The 23397-nt window shown below is 52.8% G+C and overlaps 1 protein-coding gene across 5 annotated transcripts in view; it reads right to left on the bottom strand.

The window, feature by feature from the left end:
• Positions 1-21863, bottom strand: part of Mpped1 (metallophosphoesterase domain containing 1) — a 79417-nt gene extending 57554 nt beyond the window's left edge. The window contains exons 1-3 of one of the 5 annotated variants that reach the window (XM_029531057.1): positions 21769-21863; positions 8541-8857; positions 901-1082 (exon numbers count right to left, since the gene is read on the bottom strand). In XM_029531057.1, the coding sequence (XP_029386917.1) occupies positions 901-1082; positions 8541-8764 (406 nt within the window). In that variant the 5' untranslated portion in view covers positions 8765-8857; positions 21769-21863. Of the gene's footprint in view, positions 1-900; positions 1083-4230; positions 4279-8540; positions 8858-11663; positions 11926-15815; positions 16017-20791; positions 20871-21768 lie in introns of those variants that run through there. The other 4 variants (XM_021216600.1, XM_021216601.2, XM_029531056.1 and 1 more) reach the window with 4 other exon arrangements.
• Between the last annotated feature and the right edge of the window lie 1534 nt (positions 21864-23397).

The following is a 23397-nucleotide window of genomic DNA, read 5'->3' as shown; positions in this document are numbered from 1 at the left end:
GCTGCACCGTGGCATACCCAGGGACTGCAAAGGACTGTAAAGTCTGGCAGCCGCAGTCGTAGTCACCAGGGAGCCTCTCATGGGGAAGGATCAACTCCTCTACGTCTCCTCTCCAGGATAGCAGGTCTGGGCACCAGGCTACCCAGGAGCCATCCTTCTGCCCACCCCTCCCCAAGGCAGACACAGAGCCCCCTCACTGTGACTTTTCCACAGATTCCAGAACATGCAAATTCCCTACCCTAGGTACTGGGAGAGGAGCATGCTAGTTTATTTCTTTATTCTCGAAAAAGAAAACCATCTGGATAAAGTTGTGCCCACCATGACCTGCAGGGTCAGGCTCTGCCTCTGCCTACACACCAGCTGCTGCTGACAGAAAGAACCGCCTTAGGTGCCTAAACTCACATGGGGCCACAGAGCAGGGGGCTGTCCTCGCCGGAGGATAACCACAAGCATATGAATAGAGGACCTTCCCTGGCATCACTGTTCCCAGAAAGCCATTCACCTCTCACCAGCTCATTCATTCATTCATTCATTCACCAGTTGCTTTGTGAGCACCTATGCCAGACACTCAGGCCTGAACACACACGTGGACCAGACACATGGGAGCCAAGCCCCCTTTAGGAGGGTCTCCATGACCGAAGACTAACAAACAAGTCACAGTCAAGATCAGTGTTGGGAAGGGAGGCCCCAGGTGGGACGGGAGAAAGGTACGAAACCAAGTCTGAGAAGGCAGGGAAGGCTCCCCAAGGTGGTGGATAGGCCCAGGCCCAGAAGGGGCAGGGCAGGGCAGGGCAGGGCAGGGCAGGGCAGGGCAGGGCAGGGCAGCCACCCAGAGAGGAGAGGGCAGCTCCAGATATCGCATCCTCACAAGCAGAAGTGCGCTCAGCATGCAAGACCTACCCAGCCATTCATTGAACTTCTTCACCTCGCTTGGGAGCCCCAGTTCCGTGAAGTCCCCAGCGTGGATCAGCACGTCGCCATAGGGCATCTGGATGGGATCTGTCCTTGAATGTGTATCAGAGACACAGACAAAGCGTGTGTAGCCAGGTGGCTTTGGGGCATCGTGAGGCACTGGGTCCACCCTGCAGGGAGAGAAGAGGCTGCAGGTTACCGGGGTCACAGGGCTGTGACCCTTCGGGGCCCTGGGTCTCCAGAATACAGCCCTTCCATGCTCCTCACCCCATCAAATCAGTGTCCAACTCAGCAAGAGCCGTCTAGAGGACCCAGAAAATGTCCTTGTCCCCTGTGCCTCAGCTTCCCCCTGTCCCGTAGTGTAAGGGTTAATCTTTGCTGTCTACTTGGTGGAATTTTAGATCACCATGAAGACACAGGCCTGGGAGTGCCTACGAGGATATTTCTCCTAAAGGTTTCACCCTGAATGGAGGGGGCTCCACTGGCATTCCAGACTGGTTTTTAAAAAGGAGAGGTGAGCGACAGCAGTCATTTGGCATCCAGCACAGTGTGACCAGCTGCGTCCCGCTCCTGCCGCCATGTTTCACACACCCCCCCCCCACCATGACAGGCTGTCTCCTCAAACCGTGAGCCGAGATAAACCCTTCCTGCTTTATGCTGCTTCATCTGTTTTTATTTTTCCTTTTATGTTTTATTTTTTGGTTTCTTTGTTTTGGGGGATTTTTGTTGTTGTTGTTGTTGTTGTTGTTGCTTGAGTTTTGGGTTTTTATTTTGTCATAGCAACATGGGAACCTCAGTGGACGACCATACAGCGCCTACAATTACAGTTCTGGATGAAAGCAGCATTTCCGGCTTTGCTCACAACGCCTGGGCCTGTGGAGATTTTACTGGAGAAACACTCTGTCTCCTGTGCTAGCTGTCTCTGCCTTGTCTAGAAATCAGATTTTTTTTTTTTTCAACCTCTCAAAACCACCTTTGACCCCCAGGGGCACTATTGCCCCGCTGACACTGTGTAGCCTGAAATCCCTGATCCATTCAAGAAAACTGGTCCTGAGTTCAGCACTCAACACAGTGCAAAGGATGCAGAAGCCCCATCCCCAAGAAGAGCAGCAGGGGAGGGGCCCCAAAAGACCGGTGACAGTTGCGGTCATTTTGATACCAAGAGCCTTCTGGGATTGTGCAAGACAAGACCCCTGCAGTCAGAAAACCAGGTCCCTAAAGTCCAGCTTAGCCACTGTCACCTAGACACAAGCAGAACCCATGCCCTGGGTTTGCACCTGAGCTAGAACATTCCAGAAATGAAAAGAGCATAACGCAAGCTACATCCTGGTTCCCAGGAGCCCCGGCAGCTGGCTGAGGACCCCACCATAAGCCACTCATCCTGTGTTCTTCACAGAGCGTATAAGCATCCTGGTGGCTTCACCAGGCTCACAGCGCTTAAAAACAACACGATGACATTTCAACAAGCAGCCCTCTCCAAACGAGTATGCCGCTGGAGGAGTCGTGTTTAAATCTAATTATGCGTCAAACCAAAAGCAGTACCCGTATCAGTTACATAAATACTTTTAAAGACATCTTTCTAATTATCCTTTTTTTTTCAGACAATATACTTCGAAGAAATTTAATTAACACCTTATGAGAGACATGGGTTCAGCATGCTAATGTGCACGAAGCATCCTCCTGCTGGATCTGCAGCAGGTGGAGGAACCACTCCAGCCTCTCCCCATCCCTCAGGCACCACAGGAGGAAGCACCCTTGGTCCCCTCTGGGGGTTGTTAAGCCTAGATGGAGCCCCAGTAGCTTGGAGCTAAGCTGACTGGGAAGACAGAGAAATTTTCCAAATGAGTCCAGTAATGGGCAGCCGGGAAGGCGCTGGGCTGACGTTGGGTTGGTCCTGGGTTGGAGTTGGGCTCTCGTCGCCTCTCTCCATCCACACATCCTGTGTTCAATTAGCACAAGTCCTGAGGACCTAATTGGATCCCCCCCTCCAAGCCTAATGAGGACCAGAGGGATGACTAGGCCAGGGTCCTGCCCACCAGGAGCTACCGATTTGACTAGGATGTGACCCTGTGGTTCCCAGTTGTGATGGGGCAACAGAGGGGTCGAGGATCAGAGAAAACCACCGCTGCTCTGGGTTCCTGGAAGCATCCAGAAGGAGGCAATGTAGGAACAGCTCTAGAAGGGAAACCTCCTGACAGTTCTCACCTTCCCTTTGCCCTCTGGGACTCAGCATCTTCTCTCCAAGGCAGTCTAACAGGCTGGGGGCCAGGGGAGGTTTCTGCCTGTGCTCTCTGCCCATCCTGACAGTGCTGACTGAACCCCAGGCAGCAGATCGCACTGGACTACTGGTGGACACAGGAACTTGGGCAAACCAAATAAATCCATTTGTTCTCCCACCCATCACACACATGTACATGCACCCCCTCACATACACACATACACATACACACACACATACACACACCACCACCACCACCACCACCACCACATGCACAAACACACACATACACAAGACATACACGCACACATCCACACCACACACATAAATGCACGCACACACATACATACACACACACATACACACACCCCACCCCTACCCCCCCGAACACACACACACACACACACATATGCACCACAACACACTACACCCTACCCCACACATATACACACACACACACACAACACATACACACACACTTCTACACCACACACATATATGCATACACAGCACATACACATACCACACACACTTTATAGATGTTATAAAGACCACCTCAAAAAGATCAAGCAAAGGGAAGAGAGAAGACTCTGAGAGCACGGTGGGATCCAGCGGTCCCCTTAGAAGGCGACCTGGCCACCAGGCAGCCGAGGTCTCTCATCAACAGGGGCGGCTGTGGGAGCCAGAGCTCTTTAATTAACTTTACCTTATTTCCCTGCACCCTGAGGCTTCTGAGCACAGTGAAGACAGAAGCCTAGAGATCCCCAGAGAGCGAGTTAAAGCCTCCTTTCCCCAGCTCAGTTCTGCAGCAAAGCTGTTTGCCCAACCTTGCAAGAAAGGAGAGCAAAGCTTCCTTCCCTTCCAGAGTCAGAACTCAGCACAGACTGAGCAGTGTCTCTGCATTTGCTCTCTTCCCCTTCTCTTAACCCTCTTTCCAGTTGCTTGCTGGTGTTCCCCTTTTACAGATGGCAAAACTGAGGCTCAGGGAAAAGGCTATTTCACCCACAGTCTCTGCCACGGAACCAGGGGGTTAGGGAGATTCTTCAGTGGTTAAAGTGCCTTCAACTCTGTTTCCCAAAGCCGTCCCGGACAGCACGTACCTGTGTCAAGCACCCACAAAGGCCTCATAAGATATGTGCTGACCCTCAGTTGCCCCAGAGAAACATGGCCCTCTGAAGTCTGAGGTTCCTGTAATGCATGTAGCCGTGGAACTGGACATTGGCTGTGTTGCTTGAGGAGTCTGAAAATGTGGAGACTGGAGACCAGGACAGGCCGTGAGTGGTCAGCTCCATACCACGCAACTGCCCCGACCGTCTCTGTCGGGCGCTCTGCCTGAGACAGGCAGGTTCCAAGGTGACCTGGCCAACCTGCCCATGTACTTCCCTTGGCCTGTACCTCCTGCCGCCTCCCAGCCTTCGGCTAGCCGGTCCTTCCAGCTGGGATGATGCACTCTGCTTCTCTCAATGCTGTAGCACCTCTGAGCTGCAAACCCTCCTAGATCCCCAGGGCTCTTCCTGGACGCATCCTCCCTCTCCTTTCCCTCCTTCTTCCCATTTGCTGTACTAGGGCCCAGGCACAAGCAGGGGCAGAGATGCCTAGCAACCAAGCCCATGTAGGAAAGAGTATCTACATCTGGGGCGGGGCAGGGAGCTTTGGAGGTTTTCCTGGAGAGCGACACACAGAGGATGTCTACAGAGTAGACAGGGTCGAGGGCTATACAAGTCAGGGAACCACCTAATCAAAGATCTGAGGGTAGGGCTGCAGAGAGGACTCAGCCAGGAAAGCATTTGCCTCAGAAGCAGAAGAACCTGGGTTCAATCCCTAGGACCTGAGGGAAAAGCGGACAGAGGTGCATGCCTGTAATCCCAGCTGGGAAGGTGGAAGCAGGATGGACTTAGCCATAGCAGTAAGATCCAGGTCTCCAAAGTCCAGGTGGACAGCTCCTGAGGAGACACATCTGAGATTGACCTCTGGCCTCCATGTGTATGCATACACACACACACACACACACACACACACGCATACTGGCACACATGTGCAGATATGCATATATATATACATACATATACACACTTGCACAAATAAGCAAGCATACACACACATACATACATGCACCTGATCACACACATGTGCATACATGCATGCACATGCACACACAAATGGTCACACTCATGTGCACACATGCACACACATTCATACATATAAGCACACGCACATACAAACACACACAAGACCTGAAGCAGGAGGAAGGATGGAAGGTTCGGGAAGCAGAAGCAGCGCTGAGCCCTCTCCTGCTTTGCCCCCAGCCCCTGCCCAGTTCCAGGCTGAGCCCTCTTCCTCTCAGCTAGTGAGCAGGCCTGGCTCAATACACAGGGCCAAGTGGGTATCCTGGTTCTGTGTGCTCCCCTTCAGAAGTCCTGGTTTTTCCCTCTGCAGATCAGGTATGAACCCAGTCAAGTGCCGGGACAGGGACAGAAGGTTCCTCCCAGCCTTGCTTGCCCAGTTCTTTCTCTACGTTCTCCAGCTTACAGCACTGCCTGAGGGACCCAGATGACATTTAAAGGGTCAGTCCCATATCTCCAGTGACCCCAAAAGGGCAGAGGGAAGAAGCTGCTTAACACCAATAATCTCCACCCCAGAGACACTCCATGGCAGACTCCAGTAGCCCGTCCCTCCCTTCCATTGCCCACAGTTACCCCTGCAAGCCTTGATGCCTGGAGTGCTCTCCTGAGAAGCCCCTGGGGTCTCTCAGTCCCAGGATCCATAGCTACAGGCCCTGGCTCCAGACAGTCATCACTCAGGCAAAGACAGACTAGTTACCAGCAGGGGCTCAGGGGCAGCTGAGTAAATCAGCTCAATCAGAGGCCACGCTGAACTGTCACTGTTATTATTAAATATAAATTGTGTATTTATTAAATAGGACCACCGTTCTCTCACCCCCAGAGACAAAGCCCTTGGCAGTGATAAATCACAAGGCAGGGAGCAGCGATCATCCTGTATACCTCTCCTGGAGGCAGAGTGGCCGCCTGCCAGGGAAATCCCCAACCGCCTGCGGACCTCAGATCTACAGTCTGAATGGAAGGGACAGCAGGTAATGGCCCCAGGGCCTACCCAGACTTTGGAAGTCCTCCTTGCCCTTGTTGCTAAGCCCTGCCCACACCCCTGTGGCCATTAGGCCCATTGCTCATGGAAGTCAGGGCCCCCACTGCCTGGGGGAGGCATCCGCTATAAAGCAGGCCAAAGGAGAGAGGGTTCAGACAAGGGGGACACCAGCCAGACCACAAGAAAGCCGCCATGCTTTTTCTCCACGGCTTTTACGGTTACATGCGTCCCACACTGACATGCTCTTAGGACCTGCTGCTCCCTGCTCAGCAGATGTCTGAGGCACAAGCCCAGTGAGGGCAGGCAACTGCCTCAGGTCACTTCAAGCACTAAGCTCCACACCCGGGCCGGAGTCAAGAGGAGATGACAACCACCAGCCACTCATGTGGCTCCGCTGCACGGAGACAAACACGCAATTGACACCACTGCAAACAGCACTTTTCAGCTGGGGAAACTGAGGCATCGAGAGACCTGAACAAAGAAACAAATGGGGGGGGCAGGGCAGCGACTGGCCTCCACAGTTCGACGGTCCATCAGCCCCTCACTGCCCTTCACCAGGACAGTCTGGCCTCAGGGCCTGTAGCCAGCCCCTCTCTCCTACAGAGGCCCCCATACCCAGCTGTCACCTCTGAACTCCTCAGACACCCTCTCCTCTTCCCATCCCCCGTGGCTCCACCCTTCTACTCCTTCTGCTTGGCTCAGGGAACCCTAATACCCCTTCCCAAACATCCCCCCTCCTCAGAGTCTCAGTAGAATCCTCCTTACCCAGGTCGTTCCCAGACACCCCAAAACTGACAGACCCTCCTCGGCCTTCCTCTCCCATCATCCTGTCTGCAAGGCTTTTTTTCTCAGGCTAGGGTCTCCATGGGTCTATCCAACCCAGGCAGAGGGACCCTCCACAGTAGCCCCACAGGGCAACAGTTTGCAAGCCAGGATGTGTGTGCCTACAGACAAGCACATATCAGCAGCCTGCAGCTGTCCCTCATTCCCACTGGACAGGTTCAAGTCCAGCATCAGGGACTTCAGTATCTTCTCCAATCCTACCAACAAAAGACAGAGCCTAAGCACGCCGAGACAGGCCTGGGGCTGCTAGGTCCCAAAGGCCAAGAAGAGGTGTGCCCTCAGCAGAGCATTCAGCCTGTGTAAGTCCTCCAGTCTGCACGCACACACACCCAAAACGGAGGCAATGCTCAGAGAGATATCCACCAAAACCACACCTTCTGACCATGTGGAATGAAACCCCCACCAGAAGGAGCATCGTGCCAGCAAGGGCTGCTGGGAAAATAGGCATTCCCGTACTGGAGTTCCCCCCCCAGACCACACAACAGCCGGGGTCAGCGCCTTTCTCCCAGGGAGGTATCTCTCCAGCACAGAACGTGGGATTGAAGGAAGCTACACAGGAAGGAGTGGGCACGCCATGCATTCATCGTACCCAGTCCCTGAGTGACAGATGCTGGGGCCACATGAACACACTCCTCAGAAGTAGGGCCCCTGGCTCTAGAGAAGACTTGGGGTCTACAACCCCAGGCATAGCCTAATGCTCTGGAGAGGGATTTCTAGGAACCCCACAACACTGGGTCACCCTGCGTAGCTGCTGTGTCCTGGCTCTGTCAGTAGGAAGCCATCAGTCTCTCCCCTCTGTGTGAGATCAAGGTGACTGTGACCCAGAGCAGCAAGGCACCCGAGACCCTGAAGCCTGGACCTCCTTCATAGGACACTTTTAAAGCATGGGATCAGACAAAGGAAGAGTTAGTCCAGGATCGAGTCCTAACCTACTCCCGGGCCGACCCCAAGACCTTCTCCCTCTCTGTGACTCCGTCTCCCTGATGGAGGAAGTCAGACTTTGAGTCCTGAGCCACACCCCTAGGCACAGATGAAACTCTGCCTCTAGATATTCCACCCACCCCCACCCCAACCTCTCACCCTCAACCCCCACAACCCCCAACCTCCACCCCTATCTCCACCTCACCCCACCCTCCCACCTCACCCCCGCCCCCACCCCAAAAAGGGAGCCTGGGGGTTCACAACTTGTGGTTTCATCATCAAATCTTAGATCGCTCGGTACAATCATTTTTCAAACATTTCTGAAGCATCCAAGTCGAATAGAACAGGAGGAAGAGCCAACATGGGTCCCTGGGGCCGCCAGTCTGGGGCTTCCCTCAGATCCCTCCCAACTTCAGCCGTGGAGGTCCCGGAGCACAGAGCCCTTTGGGGCCAGAAGCCCCAGCATGTGTGTTTGTGGGTGGACCTGAAGCCAGGAGGCACCCACTGTCCCTGTATCCAGCATTCCCTGGGCATCTGCACTTACATCTGCACGTGCGGTGGCTGGAAGCGGCCCTGGTTGATGTTGTAGAAGGTGAAGGCCTGGGTGGGATTGGAGCTGTATTCGTCCACCTCGATGATGAGTCGTCCATGTTGGTGCCGTCGAGAGGCCATCACGTGAGACTGAGAGAACGCCATGCCCAGGCCACAGGGGAGCAGGGCCAGGGCTTCGGCCTTCAGGATGCCAGCATCCCACCTAGGGCGCCACATGGACCTCCGTGGGCCTCCCGGGCATCTCCCAGCACCACCGCTGCCGCCACCACCGCGACCGTCGCCGGGTCCCCCGCCAGACCTGCGAACAGACTGAAGAGACGGAGCAGAACCATGCGACAGTTAATCTGTTTGGGATTTGTTTTATTTTAATGTCAGATGAAGATTTAGAAAGAGGGAGAGGGAGGGTGGGTGGGGGGACGGATGAGAGGTGGGGGGAAAACACAGTCGCACACAGCTCAAAAACTCATTACAAATCTTTCCATCTCAGCAGTTTGATGAATATACTTTAGTAAAAAAGAAGAGAGAACGGAGGGAGGGGACCATGGGGGGAAAAAAAAAGCTGAGATGCCATGGACGGATGCGTGCATGGTCCAACATGTTTAAATACTTCAGACATTTTTTTTCCTCCTCCAACAAGATTCTCCGAGTCTACAGAGCAGCTGAGCTGGGGACGAGACAATGGCTGGTGTTTTGTAAACAGGGAAGTTAAAATTCTTATTTTACAGATATGGGAAACAGGAAGGATTCCCTCCACATAAACCCCCAAAACACAGCCACACGGCCACACAGCCACACCCCAGCAAGCCCATGCAGGTGGGGACTGCACGGGGTAAAAATTCCTCCTTCAACATAAATTTAGCTTCAAGACATCTTTTAGATGCACCCAGAGAAAGGGGATTTCCAAGCAGCGGGCCGTGCACGCAATTCCTAGACTGAGGCAGGGGAGTAGCCCCCAGGGGTGGGTGGAGGGAAGCTAAAGTAAGAGGGTTTCCCTCCTCAAGCCGTGCCCCGCCCCCATCGGGATCCCAAGAATCCCAGATCTGTTAGTCTATGAACCTGCTTAATCACAGTGAGAATTCTATAGTTTTGGGTTTGATTTTTATTTTTCCTGTCTTTCTTTCTTTTTCTTTCAGTGGGAAGGTGTGATTTTATTGGACTAAAACTCCCCTGCAGTAGATTCTGAGCCAGCTGTGTGGAGCCTGAAGGCACAGCCCCAGCAAGTGAGCCACCACCATGTCCTGGTGGTTCTGGGCCTGGTTACTGACACCGTGGTTCCCGCATGCCTGTTCATAGTAATTTTCTAACTGTGTGAGCGGGCAGTGACTTGAAGGGGTTTTTTGGTTTGGTTTGGTTTGGTTTCTGTTTTGTTTGGTTGGTTTTTGTTTTGTTTTTGTTTTGTTTTGCCTTGTTGTTTGGGGTTATGTCTTTTAAGATCCCTTCAATGGCCCTGTTTGCACTGTATTTAACCAAGGAGAAAATCATGTAGTTTAAATGGTTCCTGGACACTGGGATCCCAAACGCATTAAAGGAAGAAAAATTCCCCTTGCTCTGTGCTCGGAAGGGGAATCGACACACTCCGAAAACAAATTAGATTATAAAAATGACAAAAATTAGAGACTGGAGAACATTTTAATTATGTGCAAGGAGAAACGGGTTATTAATTCTTAAAAAAAATCTCAATCATCCCCATACAAGGTAAAATAAAATAGCAGTAATCTCTTTGCCTCTCAAAACATGGAGAGAAAGGGGCAGTTCTGTCAGGCAAGGTAGGGTGCCTCCGTAGTCTCAGGAGGCTGAGGCAGGAGGATTGTTGTGAGTTTCAGACTTCATCCAAAACAAAACAAAACCAGGAGAGCTAGATGTGATGAGATATACCTGTAAGCCAAGCACTGGAGAGGAAGAGGGAGAGACAAGTGGTCTGGAGTTCAAAATCATGCTCCCTACACAGTAAGTTTGAGGCTAGCCTGGGCTACATGAGCCTTGTGACTCAGCAGTTATGAGCACTGGCTGCTCTTCCAGAGGACCCAGGTTCAATTCCCAGCACCAACGTGGCAGCTTACAGCTGTCTATAACTCCGGTTCCAGGGGATCTGACACCCTCACACAGACATCCATGCAGGCAAAGCATCAATGCACATAATAAAAATAAATAAATAAATCATTTTAAAAGATATTTTAAAATGAAGGAAGGGAGAGAGTGGAGAGAGGGAGAGGGAGATGGAGAGAGAGGGAGAACAGGAGAGAGAGAGACCTGAAACCCCAGCCCAAAGCATCTGGCCCCACCCCACCCCGCTCTCCCCATCTGAGTCACTGTCCTCCTGTCCAGCCGCTCACCCTTCACCTCTGAACAGACAAGGCCTTGGACAAGGACCTTTCTACTGGGGTCCTGGGAGACACCTTGGTATCTGCTGAAGGCAGAGCATTTGCCTCCCTGAGTCACCCCTGCATGCCACCAGCTGTGACCAGTGTGTCCTGCACTCCCATGTGCTGTCTGGTCGCCCACAAAATGAAGAGAACAATCATCCCATAGTCCCAACCTCATAGTAAACATGACCAGTGAACAAGATGACACCTGAGTAAACTGTCACAGGGCCTGGTGGCACACAGCAGGTGCTCAATAAAAGCAAGCTGTTCTGATCTCACATTAGCTTCTCCCATCGCAAAGCTTCAAAGACGCTGAAAAGATGGATGGATGGATGGACGGATGGATGGATGGATGGATGGGACAGACAGAGAGATGAGACTGATACACTGACAGATGCATGCACGGATGGAGAGCATCTTCCTTAGCACCCAGCACATGCCTGGCAGTGGATGGGTGTCTGAGGAGTCTTGGTCCTCTTCCCGTGCTGGCCCCATTCCATCAGCCCATCAGGGTGCTGGCCACACTGGGCTTGGATAAAGGGGAGTCCGGGAACACAGAGATACACACACACACACACACACACACACACACACACACACACACACGCTGTCCCCAGCGAAGCAGGTGTCAGCAGAGACGCCTCAGTGGGAAAGCTGCCTAGCAGCCAAAGATTCGGAGAGAAGAGGCAGGCAGAGAGTTCCAGGGGCCGAGCCTACTGTGCCATGCTGTTCTTCACATAAAGAGGACTCACCGAAGGTCCTGCCTAGAGAAACCAAGGAAACCCGGAACCCAGTGCCTCCTCCTGAGCTTCCATCGCCTGTTTATGGAACTGTAGCTGCCGCAGCCAGCATACCCGCATCCAGCTCCGCAGTCCACTGAGGGAGAAGAGCTTCCCCGGAAATGGCTTTTAGCTAGGAAACGCTCACACCTGGTCCCCAAAACAGAGCGCCATGTGTGCGTGGTGTGGTGATTGACTGGCTTGAGTCCTGGCTCCCTGTCCAGTGGAGTGACCTAGAAGCAGTTCACAGGTCCTGGAGGGGGAAGTGGGTTTGCCAGGACTACTCCAGGGGTGGGGTGAGATGCAGAGAGAAGCAGGGTGAAAGGAAGGAAGTAAGGAAGGAAGAGATGGAGGGAGGAAAGAAGAGAGCAAGGGAGGAAGAAGGAAGGATGAAGGAAGGAAAGAATTCGCCTTGTTTAACAAATACATCCCCAGCCCCAACTTGCTGTCCCTGACCCCTTTGCAAAATAAATTAGATAGACAGACAGATAGATAGATAGATAGATAGATAGATAGATAGATAGATAGATAGATAGATTAGATAGATAAAAATAAACAGAAAAGACTGAAAGCATAAAGAGGTCTCATTCCCAAAGACTATGTGGTACATGCATACATAAACAGAAAATGTGTTTTCGGTCAGTAGCCTACCTCTGGAAAACAGAGCTTAGAAAAGAGGCAGCATGGAGTAAGGTGCTGTACACTGCATGCTCACAGAAGGAGTATCTACAAAGATGTCACCTATTAGGAGAGGTGAGTGACCCGGCCATGCCCCCAGCCAGGGAAAGAGAGCCATGGCAGAGGGGCAGGCAAGTTCAGAGACCCCGAAACAGAGGAACATCGCCGATGGTCCTCCTGGTATTGTCCCTCTGGCTGATTTTCAACAGGCCTCTGGGGCGAAGAGGTTACAGGGCATGAGTTCTGGTGATGCTGTACTGTGGGATGCTGGGCACATCACCCCCATTCTTTCTATTCTGCGCTAGTCTCCCCTTGGAGTAATAGAGAGGTTGGAAGGAGTCCCCTGTCTTCCTCTCCATAAAGCCCCAGTAAGAAAATCGAGTTCTGGGCCCAGTCGAGCACCGATTGACACATTCCCTCCATTTGGAGACTGGCTTAAGTCTCGTCTTCTTCTTCTCTATTGACCGGGACACCGAGAAGCAGGCCATGTTGAGACCCCACTTCACAGAAAGCTGACCCCCCTGTAATAAAGGTCCCATTTCATCTCCCACAAATGCACCCCAGCTTTGCCTGGCCTTCTGCTGGTTTTAGACTCCCACCACAGCCACTCCACACCAGCCTCCAGGGGTACTCAAAATTCACTCTGCCCCACTCCATCTGTAATACCCAACCTTCTAGGAGTAGCTGCTGCCCTTCTGGAAAACCAGCAACTCTGGACACACCAAGACAATATCTTCCTTTCTCTCCTCAGCCCCAGATTTGCCACTGGGACTTTCATGGCCACAAGGTATATGCAGGGAGCCTTCACACAGGCACTTCTCACAGCACTCTGCCCCTGGGGATGACCATCTGTTTCCTGGCTCAAGGCCTTGGAGGTGATGTTCTACCAAGCCTCCCTAGGCTACATCAGAGCCTCCACCCATTGCCCCCAAAGCATCCCTGACCAAAGCCCTCAAAACTGGTCCTGGTCCTGCACCTGAGATGAATGAGGAACCAATGTAAAAAACAGTAAATGATGGATGTACCCACAGAAAAATAGATGCATAGATGGATAGATAATGCATCATAGATGGATATACAGATGGGTGTATGCATAGATGCATGGGTGCATGGATAGACAGGTAGATGGAAGGATGCACACATGAGTGAATGCAAGGATGGATGGATGGATGCATGCATGCATGGGTAGATGGATAGACAGATGGATGGATCTGTGAATTGATGGATGCATGGGTGGATGGATAGATGAAGGCATGGACAGATGGATGGACAGATGGATGGATGCATATATGAATGAACACCTAGAACCTTCGCATCTGACAGACCATGCTTAAAATCAACTTTCACTACTCCAGATCTGGGCTGTTCTCGAAAATGTACAGATTCTGAATCTCCCTCGCATGACTGAGGCTCCAGCTCACAGTAGGTACTTACTAAGCATCTCATCCGTTCAGATAAGATGGTCCCAGTGAAGCCCGGAGCTCTGCAGGGAACTTCTGAGACTTCAGCAGAGATATCAGATGCCCACAACCTCCCTCCTCTGCCTGAAGCCCTAGGGGCCCCAGCGCCCATCTCTCCTCCCTCATCCCTGTGCATGGCACAGTGCTCTGTCTCTTGAAGCAGGTAGGTAGAGACACTCAGTACACACTCCGTGACTATTTTTCTATCACTGGCTGAGCACTGTGCAGCCCAATACACACCCAGCTGCCGGACTCCAATGGCCTCGTCTTGTGGCAGAGCTGGGGATACAGGACCTGCCTGGTAGTCAAGGCCCTAGAGACAGCAGGAGCAGCAGATGCCCTGGGTCTCCCACACGAGAAGGCAAAGCAGAAGAATCTGTGGCCTGAGAGAAACCTCCACTCAGCCGTGAAGCTCACTGACCTTCATGGACCAAAGACCAGAAAGGAGAGAGGCCAGGAAGGGTCCCCTAAACACACAGAGCAGCCAGGACAGAGGAGATGCCTGGTCATCCTAGCTGGTGAAGCCAGGTGGAAGATGCTGGGCAGGTGGATGGGCACTGCCTGGAGCTACATTTATTTTGTTACATCGTTCAAGTCCCTACCTCTACCAACCCCTGGACGGTGCTGATTCCAGCCTTCAGGTCCTGTGCCATGGTCCTAGAAGTGTTCAAATTGGGAAGGTAAAGTTTGCCTCTGGCCAAAATCAGAGGCAACCATTTCAGAAAGCCACCAATGTACCTCTTCCAGGGGTACCTTTAAAAAGAAACAGAAGCGAGGACCGTATAGTGATGCCCAGTCTAGAACTCAGCCAACTACCCAAGGCTGAACGGGAGACAGCAGTTATCAAAGCTGCAGCAGCTAGAGAACTCCAAGTCCATCTTCCCTTGACTACCCTCCCGCATGCCTTGACCGAGAGCAAGCAGGGCAGAGGAGCACCCCAACCTCTTTAACAGCCAGTGATCACACTGGGTGCTGGCTCAGAGCAAAGCTACACAGAGCTGGCACTGGAGAGCTGCTGCTGTTGCGGGCTTTTGTTAGAATGTAGCAAATGTTACAGGAGGGAAAAAAAAAAAAAAACAACCAAGAAACAAAAAACAAACGTTCCCTGTGGTCCTTCCCCACAGTCAAAAAAAGCAAAACATGTAGGCGGTAACATTAACCAGAAAAGTCCTGAGGGGTTGGGAGTGACCGGCCCAGCCAGTATAGGCACCTGCAGCTGAGCCTGATGACCAGATTACTGCCCCACAGCTCCACATGCTGGAAGGCCTGAACTGACTCCCACAGGCTGTCCTCTGACCTCCATGTGTGATTTGGCATGCACACACACATACACACAAATTTTAAAATGTAATAAATAATTTTTTTTTAAGTAGAAGGCATGGAGGTTTGGGGAGGATTCTTAAAAAAAAAAAAAAAAAAAAAAATGTTCTCCACACTAGCTCAAACATCACTCTTGGCTGTATATTCTTTCCTTATTTTGTCTGGGCATTAAAAATATGCCATTGACTAATGCTGAACTGAAATTATCATAGAGGGTATAAAAATAAAATAATAATAATTTTAAAAGGCAGAAGAATTCAAAGGAAGTTAAAAGAAACAGCCCTGTGACAGGGCGGGGTGGGGTAGGGGAGGTGCGGTTCAGGCCTGCGTCTGGCCTCCCTCTGCATTCACTGGATCCCTCCATTGACAAGAAACATTGGCCAGCATCTGGTATCCCAGGCCTGGCAGAGCAGCTGAAGAGCTGAGCTACTGCAAAGACCCACAGATGGAGGGAAAAGAGTCCCTGCGCCCCAGAGAGGATCAACCACAAGTGACTTTTTAAAGCATTTACCACTTAAAAACCTTTTAGCTAGGCCCCTGTTGAACGTAGGACTACAAGATTTTAAATCTCCCTTTCTAACTCCTCCGCCACCCCTCCCCCAAGTCAGTGATGCTTCCCTTTCCAATTATGTACTTTTATTCCGGAACCATCGGGAGCGCGACTTACTGGATCATGTCCTGGCTGCCACAAATAGCCACTCACTCATTCCCCTTGCTGGAGACACAAATTCGGTGGGTTTACCAAGCTCATCTCCAAATCCAGACCAGTCTCCACTCCCACGGCATCGATGGGGACCCGAGGATGGGCAGAAGCCTCACAGCCCAGGCAGAAAAAGAAATATGTCTACAAACCAGCGCTCTGTTCCATAAGCAACTGCAATTCTCAGGACTTCCATATCATCTAACAGATCCACAATCGTGCAAGGAACAGAGAGAGGACTCATTTCATTTTTTTTTTCTTCCCTTCCACACAGTGCTGTGTGTTGGTTATCAAAACAGAACTCTTAGAGGCCTGAGCATCTGCAGGGCTGCGGCAAGAAGCTGCTCCGTAGTGGCTCCAACACATGCACAGATATAGACATACACACACACACACACACACACACACACACACACGCACATGCACATAGAAAATAAGGGTTAAGTGTATAATAGTCAGCACTTCATCTCACTCACACACACACACTCACACATGTACAGCTCACATTCAGTACTTAAGGGTGTTGGGGACATACATGGCTAAGGTGGAGACGAGGCACGGAGGTCTTAGTGTCTTGACACACAAATCTGCTTTGTGAAGAAAGTAAGTGTGGACTGAAGGCTCTTGTGGAAATCTATTAGACAGACACCTCCGAGGAATCAACACATCAGCACCGTCAGGGATCCACGCAGGAGCCTTGGGGTGGGGTGGGGTGGGGGCTGCTTCAGAGACAAGCTTGGGTCTAATTTTTTTGTGCTCATTTGGGAATTCACAATTAAGGATTAAACTTCTAAAGTGTGATCAATTAACTAATGTGCCCAAATGACAAACCTACGAAAAAGGTAAATTCCATTCCCCACTCCCCTACCCCGACAACTCGGGAAACCGGGGGTGGGCGTGTCCGGGGAGAGCACGGGGACCTTTCCCAAAGATGTCCAAAAACACTTCGTTACAGAGGAGGGAGCAGGCACCATGCAGGAAGGGCTTGCATTTCTCAGGTGTGCATTCTGCAGCTTTGCAGGCTAGAGCTTGGTACATTAAAAAGAAAAAAAAAGAAAAAAAGGCAAGAAGACGAAATGGAGAGGAAGGGAGTGATAAGCCTGTTGAAAATGGGAAGCAGACGTCATTTCTCCTCAAAGCAACAGAACGAGCCCGGTGGTGCTCAAAGTCCCTCCTCTGCACCAGTGCCCAGCCTCGAGGCCTCCCGGGAGAAGGGATTCGGAAGGGGGAAAGCTGAAATAGGCAGGTGATCTTGCAGGTATCTGTAGGATACATGAGGAAAGGCGGTGACCTGGCTGCACGAGATCACAACCTACCAGAAAGGGGGAGAGAGAGAGAGAGAGAGACAGACAGACAGACAGACAGACAGAGACACAGGGAAAGACACAAAGTCAGAGACAGAGTACAAGAGTGAGCAAGCGTCCACATATATTGAATGACTAGGTTCTGACATTTTACTGGCTAAGTTCATGGAAGAGAAACCCATAGAGAAGACCCCTAACCTCCAGTCACTATTTGAGTTCCAAGCAAACATATAATCTTGATTTGTTAAGGGGTTTTTGTTCGTTTGTTTGTTTGTTTTGTTTTGCTTGTCTGTCTTCTTGTTTGTCAGTTGGTTTTCGGGTTTGTTCTTGTTTTCATTTTAATGAAATTGGGATTGCCCCATAAGTGTTGAAAAAATAGAAACGGTGCATAATTAAGCCTTCTTTCATTAGAGGAAAAAAAATTTTGAAGTAAAGGAAACCATGTGTGCCAGGGACATACTGGCCAGCCAGGTCACCAAGACTGCCACAGGGAGCTGAATGGCTCTGGAAATTGCTTCTGCCTGGTGCCACCTCCAAAGAGGGGCTGGCTTTCTGGTTGTTTCTTTTTCTCTCTTCCCCTAGGAGTTGCTGCGGCTTCTCACGTCTTAATCTCCTCTTCAGACGCAACCTGAACAATATCAGTGGCCGTCTCTGTACGATGCTAGCAGGCAAGATGGTGATATGAGGGTAGTCACATGGCAGGCACCAGGATGCAGGGGATGGCCTTCCTCATGTCTGGTCCAGCCAGTGCTAAATGGACCTTGCTTCAGAAAGTACCACCTTTGCCTGACCCTCTTCCTGGACCCTGGGCATCAGATGTACCTAGCCACAGAGGGTACAAGCATTGTGGTCGAAAGGAGAGCCCGTGAGCAAGCCTGCCTCTCACCTTGAGTGGCCAGCAACTTTGTTCTGTGAACCAGGACATGCCTGAGAACCTATTTCTGAGCCTGAGCCCCAGAAAAGCCAAGCTATAGGCCCCTTCAATTCTGAGGTGCAGACAAAGGTTGAATGGAAAGAATTTCAGGAACAGGATGGTACTGTAGGGAGGCCACATGCAAAGACCTTTTTTTTTTTTTTTTTTTTTTTTTTTGTTCTGGTGAGGGAGGGTTAGTGGGAGAGACATGTCACGTTATCACTTCAAGGATTTTGACAGACAGTTCCGGGATAAGGGAGAAACTCCACCCTTAACTGCTGCACTGGGGACTTGAAAGGCATTCACTAACCTCCGCTAATTGCATGTTTTTCTGTGTGTCATATTTACTTGTTGGAAGTCTTGCCTGGCCTATTCATTTCCTCTACCCTACTATTCGTGATCGCTCACAGGCCTGAGGTTGGAAGAGCGAAGGCATTCAGAGAGATTAAACGTGGCTGACTACCTTTGGGCAATGGCTTCCTCCTTTCCATAGGTCTAGGACCTGCTAATCCCACCCACCCCCACCCTACCCCATTCTCCATGTGCTCCTTCAGTGAAATCCAGCTTCCATCCTTAGTTCTTCAGACAGTGGAGGGAGATGTGTCCTGTATGTGATGAACAGACAAACAAGCTGCCACTGCCTGGGTGGACGGTAACAAGTTCAAGAGGAACTTGTTCATTTGGATGGATGAATATTTAGCAGCCCCATGGGTGGACCAAATATTTTTATAAAACCGCTCTACTTGAGTGCGGTCTCCATGGATCTAGCGGGGGCTCCCTGATACAAACTGGGCCCTTCGAGAAATGCTCTCATTTGCTCTCCTGCATAAGCCTAGACTTGGTCCAGTGGTGCCTAAATTTGAGGCATCAGTCTGGGTGAGCATGAACATCCCCTAATCACCCCACCACACAGTGCTCACATCTCAGCTGCGTCACGCACACACCTCACTCGGAGCCGACCCTCATCAGCGCGAAGGAATCTAATTCACTCTCCAGATCTCCCCAAATTCCTCGGGCTGAGGAGCAAAACCGGGAGGCACCCCTACTCGGAACCATTTCCGAACACAACGATCATAGATGTTCAAGACTAAAAAAAATGTTGTCTTTTGAGCGGCCATGAGCCAATTAACACTGTTCCAACTCTCGGGGAAACTGGAAGAGATGCAACCATTTCACTGAAATCCATCTTGAGCAAAAGGGGATTTTTATAAGCGTTGAGGGGCTGCCACTTGGAAAGCCAATTTGCAGGGAGATGGGTGGTGAAGATTAGTATGTATGCTCCCACAGAGCAGTCCCCTGCAGACTGAGCCTCGCCTCGTTCCAGACACCTCCCTGTGACCACCAGCTCCAAAGCCTGGTGTTCTCCCCTGACTGGGTACCCTACCCAGATGGTTTCCTAATGCCTTGGCTTCTAACTGAGATGGAGCAGTCACCCCAAAGCCTGTCCAGACTCCCCCAAGGCATTTTTAGTCATCTGCCAAATACTACTGAAGTTGTTTTAATTTTCCTTTGGCCAAGGCCAGTTGGGGTGTTAACATGGTTAGTGACTGATCCCCAGCGGCCCCCCCTCCCAGCAGCCCCCTAATGTAGCTGATCCCTGCTAGCAAGTCTGCCACGACCATTCATAAACCGGCAAGGAGCCCAACCATTCAACGGTGCCTCACTTTTGTTCGCCGGGTTGAATTTTATAATTGCTAACAGTTCGTTCTCCTCCCAGCCATTCAGGGGAAGAAGTGTGGAGGGGGAGNGGGGGGGGGGGGGAGTTGCAATTCTGAAAGGATGCTGAAGGAGAGAGGACAGTCCAGTAGTGAGGAGGAGACAACCCTGCCAGACTAGCTGGACATCCAGGTCCAATGTGCTGTGTCCTGACCTCAATGAACCACTGAGCTTGGGCCCAGAGGGTTAGGAGAGGGTGGAAGACAGTGAGTCTCCAACCCCTAAGACTGACCTCCTAGGCTCTTTCACTTAACATCATTCCTCTGCCCCTGCCTGAACCCAGGAAGGCTGTGTTTGAATTCTCTCTCTCTCTCTCTCTCTCTCTCTCTCTCTCTCTCTCTCTCTCGTAGCATGTCGCAAAATAAACACACAGAGGCACCTTTCGGCTCGGCACTCCATGAAATACTGTCCTGAAAGACTGGGTGCTGTCTGATTAGTCAATGAAGCCTCCGAGGGGCCACAGCAGAGAGCAGCAAGTGTGTTGAATGAGTGAAGGAAGGATGATGGATCGGTAGATGGGTGGATGGATGGACGACACATGGTGTTAGTGAAGTTCCCAGCAATACCCAGCAAAAGTAGCCACTTGACCAGCATCCTTCCCCCTCCTCACTCCTCTCCTCCAAGTGTCAGCAGAGGCTGGCAGCACACAGTAGGCTCTCCACAACAGGAGGTGGCTATTGTTACCACCCCCATCATCACTTGCACCCCACCAGCCCTCTCCTCCCACCGGCTACTCCAACAGCAGCCAGCGGCAGCCGGCCAGCCTGGGAAAAGTTTCGCTGACCGCGCGGCCCCGGCCGAGCCCCCTCCCGCCGGCCCCGGCCCCGCGGGCTGCGCAGCTGCGGTGGCCGACCCGGGGCCGCGCGCCCCGGGCAAGGCAGAGGCGGCCAAAGTAACTTTACGGGCGCCGCGGGGCCCCCCGGGTGCGGGGACAGGGTCCCGGCCGCGCCCCCTCCGGCCCGCCGCCCGCGCCCAGCCCCGCTCGCACTCCCGGCCCGGCCGGGTCCTACCTGGCCCCGGGCTCCTCTTCGGCGGCCGCGAGCAGCAGCGCGCGCGGAGGGCGGCGGGGGCCCGGCTCCCGCGAGGGCGGCGCGCAGGGGCGGGGGCCTCTGCGCCGCGCGGCCGAGGCTGCGAGTGGGAGCCAGACTCCTCCTTCGCGGGGCGGGGGGCTCCCCGCGCCCCCTCCCCCTTCCCCCCCCCGGCTCCGCGCCGCCCCGGCCCCGCGCGCCGCCGCGCCGCCCCGCCCGCGCGCCCGGGCCCCGCAGGAGCGCGATCGCGGCCTCGGGCCCCGGCCCCGCGCGCCCTCCCGCCCGGGTCCCGGCCTCCCCGGCCGCGCCTGGGGCCTCGGCGCCCTCCGGGGCCCGGAGCCCGCATCCCGCCGCTCAGGGGCCGCCCCGCGCCCTCTCCACGCAGCCCCTAGCCCCGGCCGCCGAGAGCCTGGAGAGGGGAGCGGGGCGGGGCGCCCTCACCTCCGGAGCCGCGCGCCGCGCTAGGCACCGCGTGCAGGGGCGTGCGTGGCTCCTTCCCGGTGTCCGGGCACCCGCTCCGCGGCTAGGACCCCAACCTGGGGCCACCGGGTGCTCTGTCCCTGGAGAGACGCGGACACCGCCCCCCCTCCCTCAACTGGATCAGGCCAGGTTCCTCCCAATGAACCCCTTCTGACTCCGGGTCTCCCAGCCTGGTCTCCTGGGTGGCCCACAGTGGCCTCACCTAGAAACCCAGTACCGGCAGGTAAGCCAGTCTGGAAGGCAGAGGACCCAGTGCTAGGTTTCCGGGATGCCCTGTCCCAAGAGGCATAGGTCTCTCCAGTGGGAAGTTTGAGAGGCTGAAGACCCCCCTGACCCCTGAGCCCACAGAGCCTAGCATGGACACTGAACAGGAGCCACTCTATCCTGGGCCTCTCCCCACGATGGAAGTTAGGAAGGAAATCCACCCAACACCCCTTAACCAGTGTTTGTGGGTTCTCCTTGCTCATCACAGCGCCTACCTTCTCTCTCAGATGCTTAGAGCCCGACCCGCAAAGACACCTCCGTTGGCACTTGGGGCCTGGGTTATTCTGAAGGAGAGCCCCATTCCTGTGAGAGAGGCAGAGGGGGATAAGGCTGGTAGGGGCCAGGGTCCTGGCCAGAGTGGGATGCTGAGACTCCTTGGAGCTAGATGAAAAGAAAAAGAGAGAGTGCCAAGGACGTGAGGTTCTTGGGCTCTTGGCTAAGCCCATGGAGTTGTTAGGGTGTTGGGGAGGCGTTGAAGTTTATGGCCAGGCCTGGCTATGGCCAAGCTTGTGCTTTAAAAGAGCTCATTCTGGCATCCCAGACCGGGAGTGGGTCTGGTTAGGGAGAGGCTAAGGAGGAGAAACTGATGATGCAGAGTTTTCTGCCCGTGGGACCCCATTCCTCTAGCCTACACCCTGCAGATCTCACCCTGCAGGCCCTTCCCTCCTAAGACTGCGACACCACTTTGTGCTTCAGAGAACAGCCCTGCCTACCTGAGAGACAAGATTGCAGCTCAGGATATCAGAAGGCTCTCCCTGCTGCCTGCCAAGAACAAGGCCACAGCTGGGCAAGGCCTTTAGGGAACAAGAGCAGAGACACAGGACATTCTTGTGACTGTTGTCCTCCCAAAGGCTGGATTCTCCCGGAGTTCAGCTCCCAGAATACCACGTCTTACTGTTCATCTACTGAGCACTCACTGTATGCCTGGCACTCAGCCTGTTTGGAACCAAGTGTGAGCTTGCTACCAAGAACCTGTCACCACCCGCATCACCCAGGCACCAAGCTTGAACACACCCTGCCTTAGGTAACCCCCACTCCTCTCCTGGCCCAGACTGAACCCCAGAGGTCAGGCCCCAGGCTCTGATGCTGTATTCACAGGGTCTACTAATCATCAGTGAATGGCTCTAAATGATGCAGGAATGAGGACTGTGGAGTGGGCAGGACAAACCACAGGACAGACTCGCTCCTAAGTGAGCAGCCCATCTGGGCAGACAGCAGCAGACATTCTGCATAATAGAAAATTTACTAGCACTTGTTAGTCTTGTTCATGGAGACTCATAAGAAACAGCACTGAATCCCCACTGCTGAACCAGCCCGGGAGGCTCCTTCTGATGGGAAGCATTTTCTAGGTGCCTACTGTGTGCTGGAGACCCAAGGAGAGGAAAGGAAATGAAGGTAGACTCCGCCCCACTCAGTCACCTCCGGTCTCTTTCTGCTAGCCTCAGTCTGTCTGGATCCTGATGCTGGGACGTCCATGCTCAGAGGCCAACAATGAAAGGGCACTCGTAGCCGTGGAGTCCTGACCCCCTCCCTGTGCCTAGTTCACTGTGCCATGACCACTCCCCAACTCCTGAAATAAGCCTTGAACTCAGAACTTTGATCTCTCTGCCAGTGACGTTGATCAATGGCCTCTACCTCAACAACAGTGCACTTGGTAGGCAGTTGTCACCTAACACTGTCACAGTTGCAGCACCATAGGCTTTAGGTACCGAGTGTGGGGATCTAAATTCTAACCTCAGATTTTTGCTAACTTGTCTGGGACCTTGGGTATTCTGATGTTTCTCTAAATCCCCATGTTCTCATCTTGAGGACGAAGGGCTATGGCAGAGAACTGGACAAAGCAG

This window comes from Mus pahari, chromosome 17 (genome assembly GCF_900095145.1).
Source record: "Mus pahari chromosome 17, PAHARI_EIJ_v1.1, whole genome shotgun sequence".
Classification (NCBI taxonomy): domain Eukaryota; kingdom Metazoa; phylum Chordata; class Mammalia; order Rodentia; family Muridae; genus Mus; species Mus pahari.
This window is presented reverse-complemented; position numbering and strand designations above follow the sequence as displayed.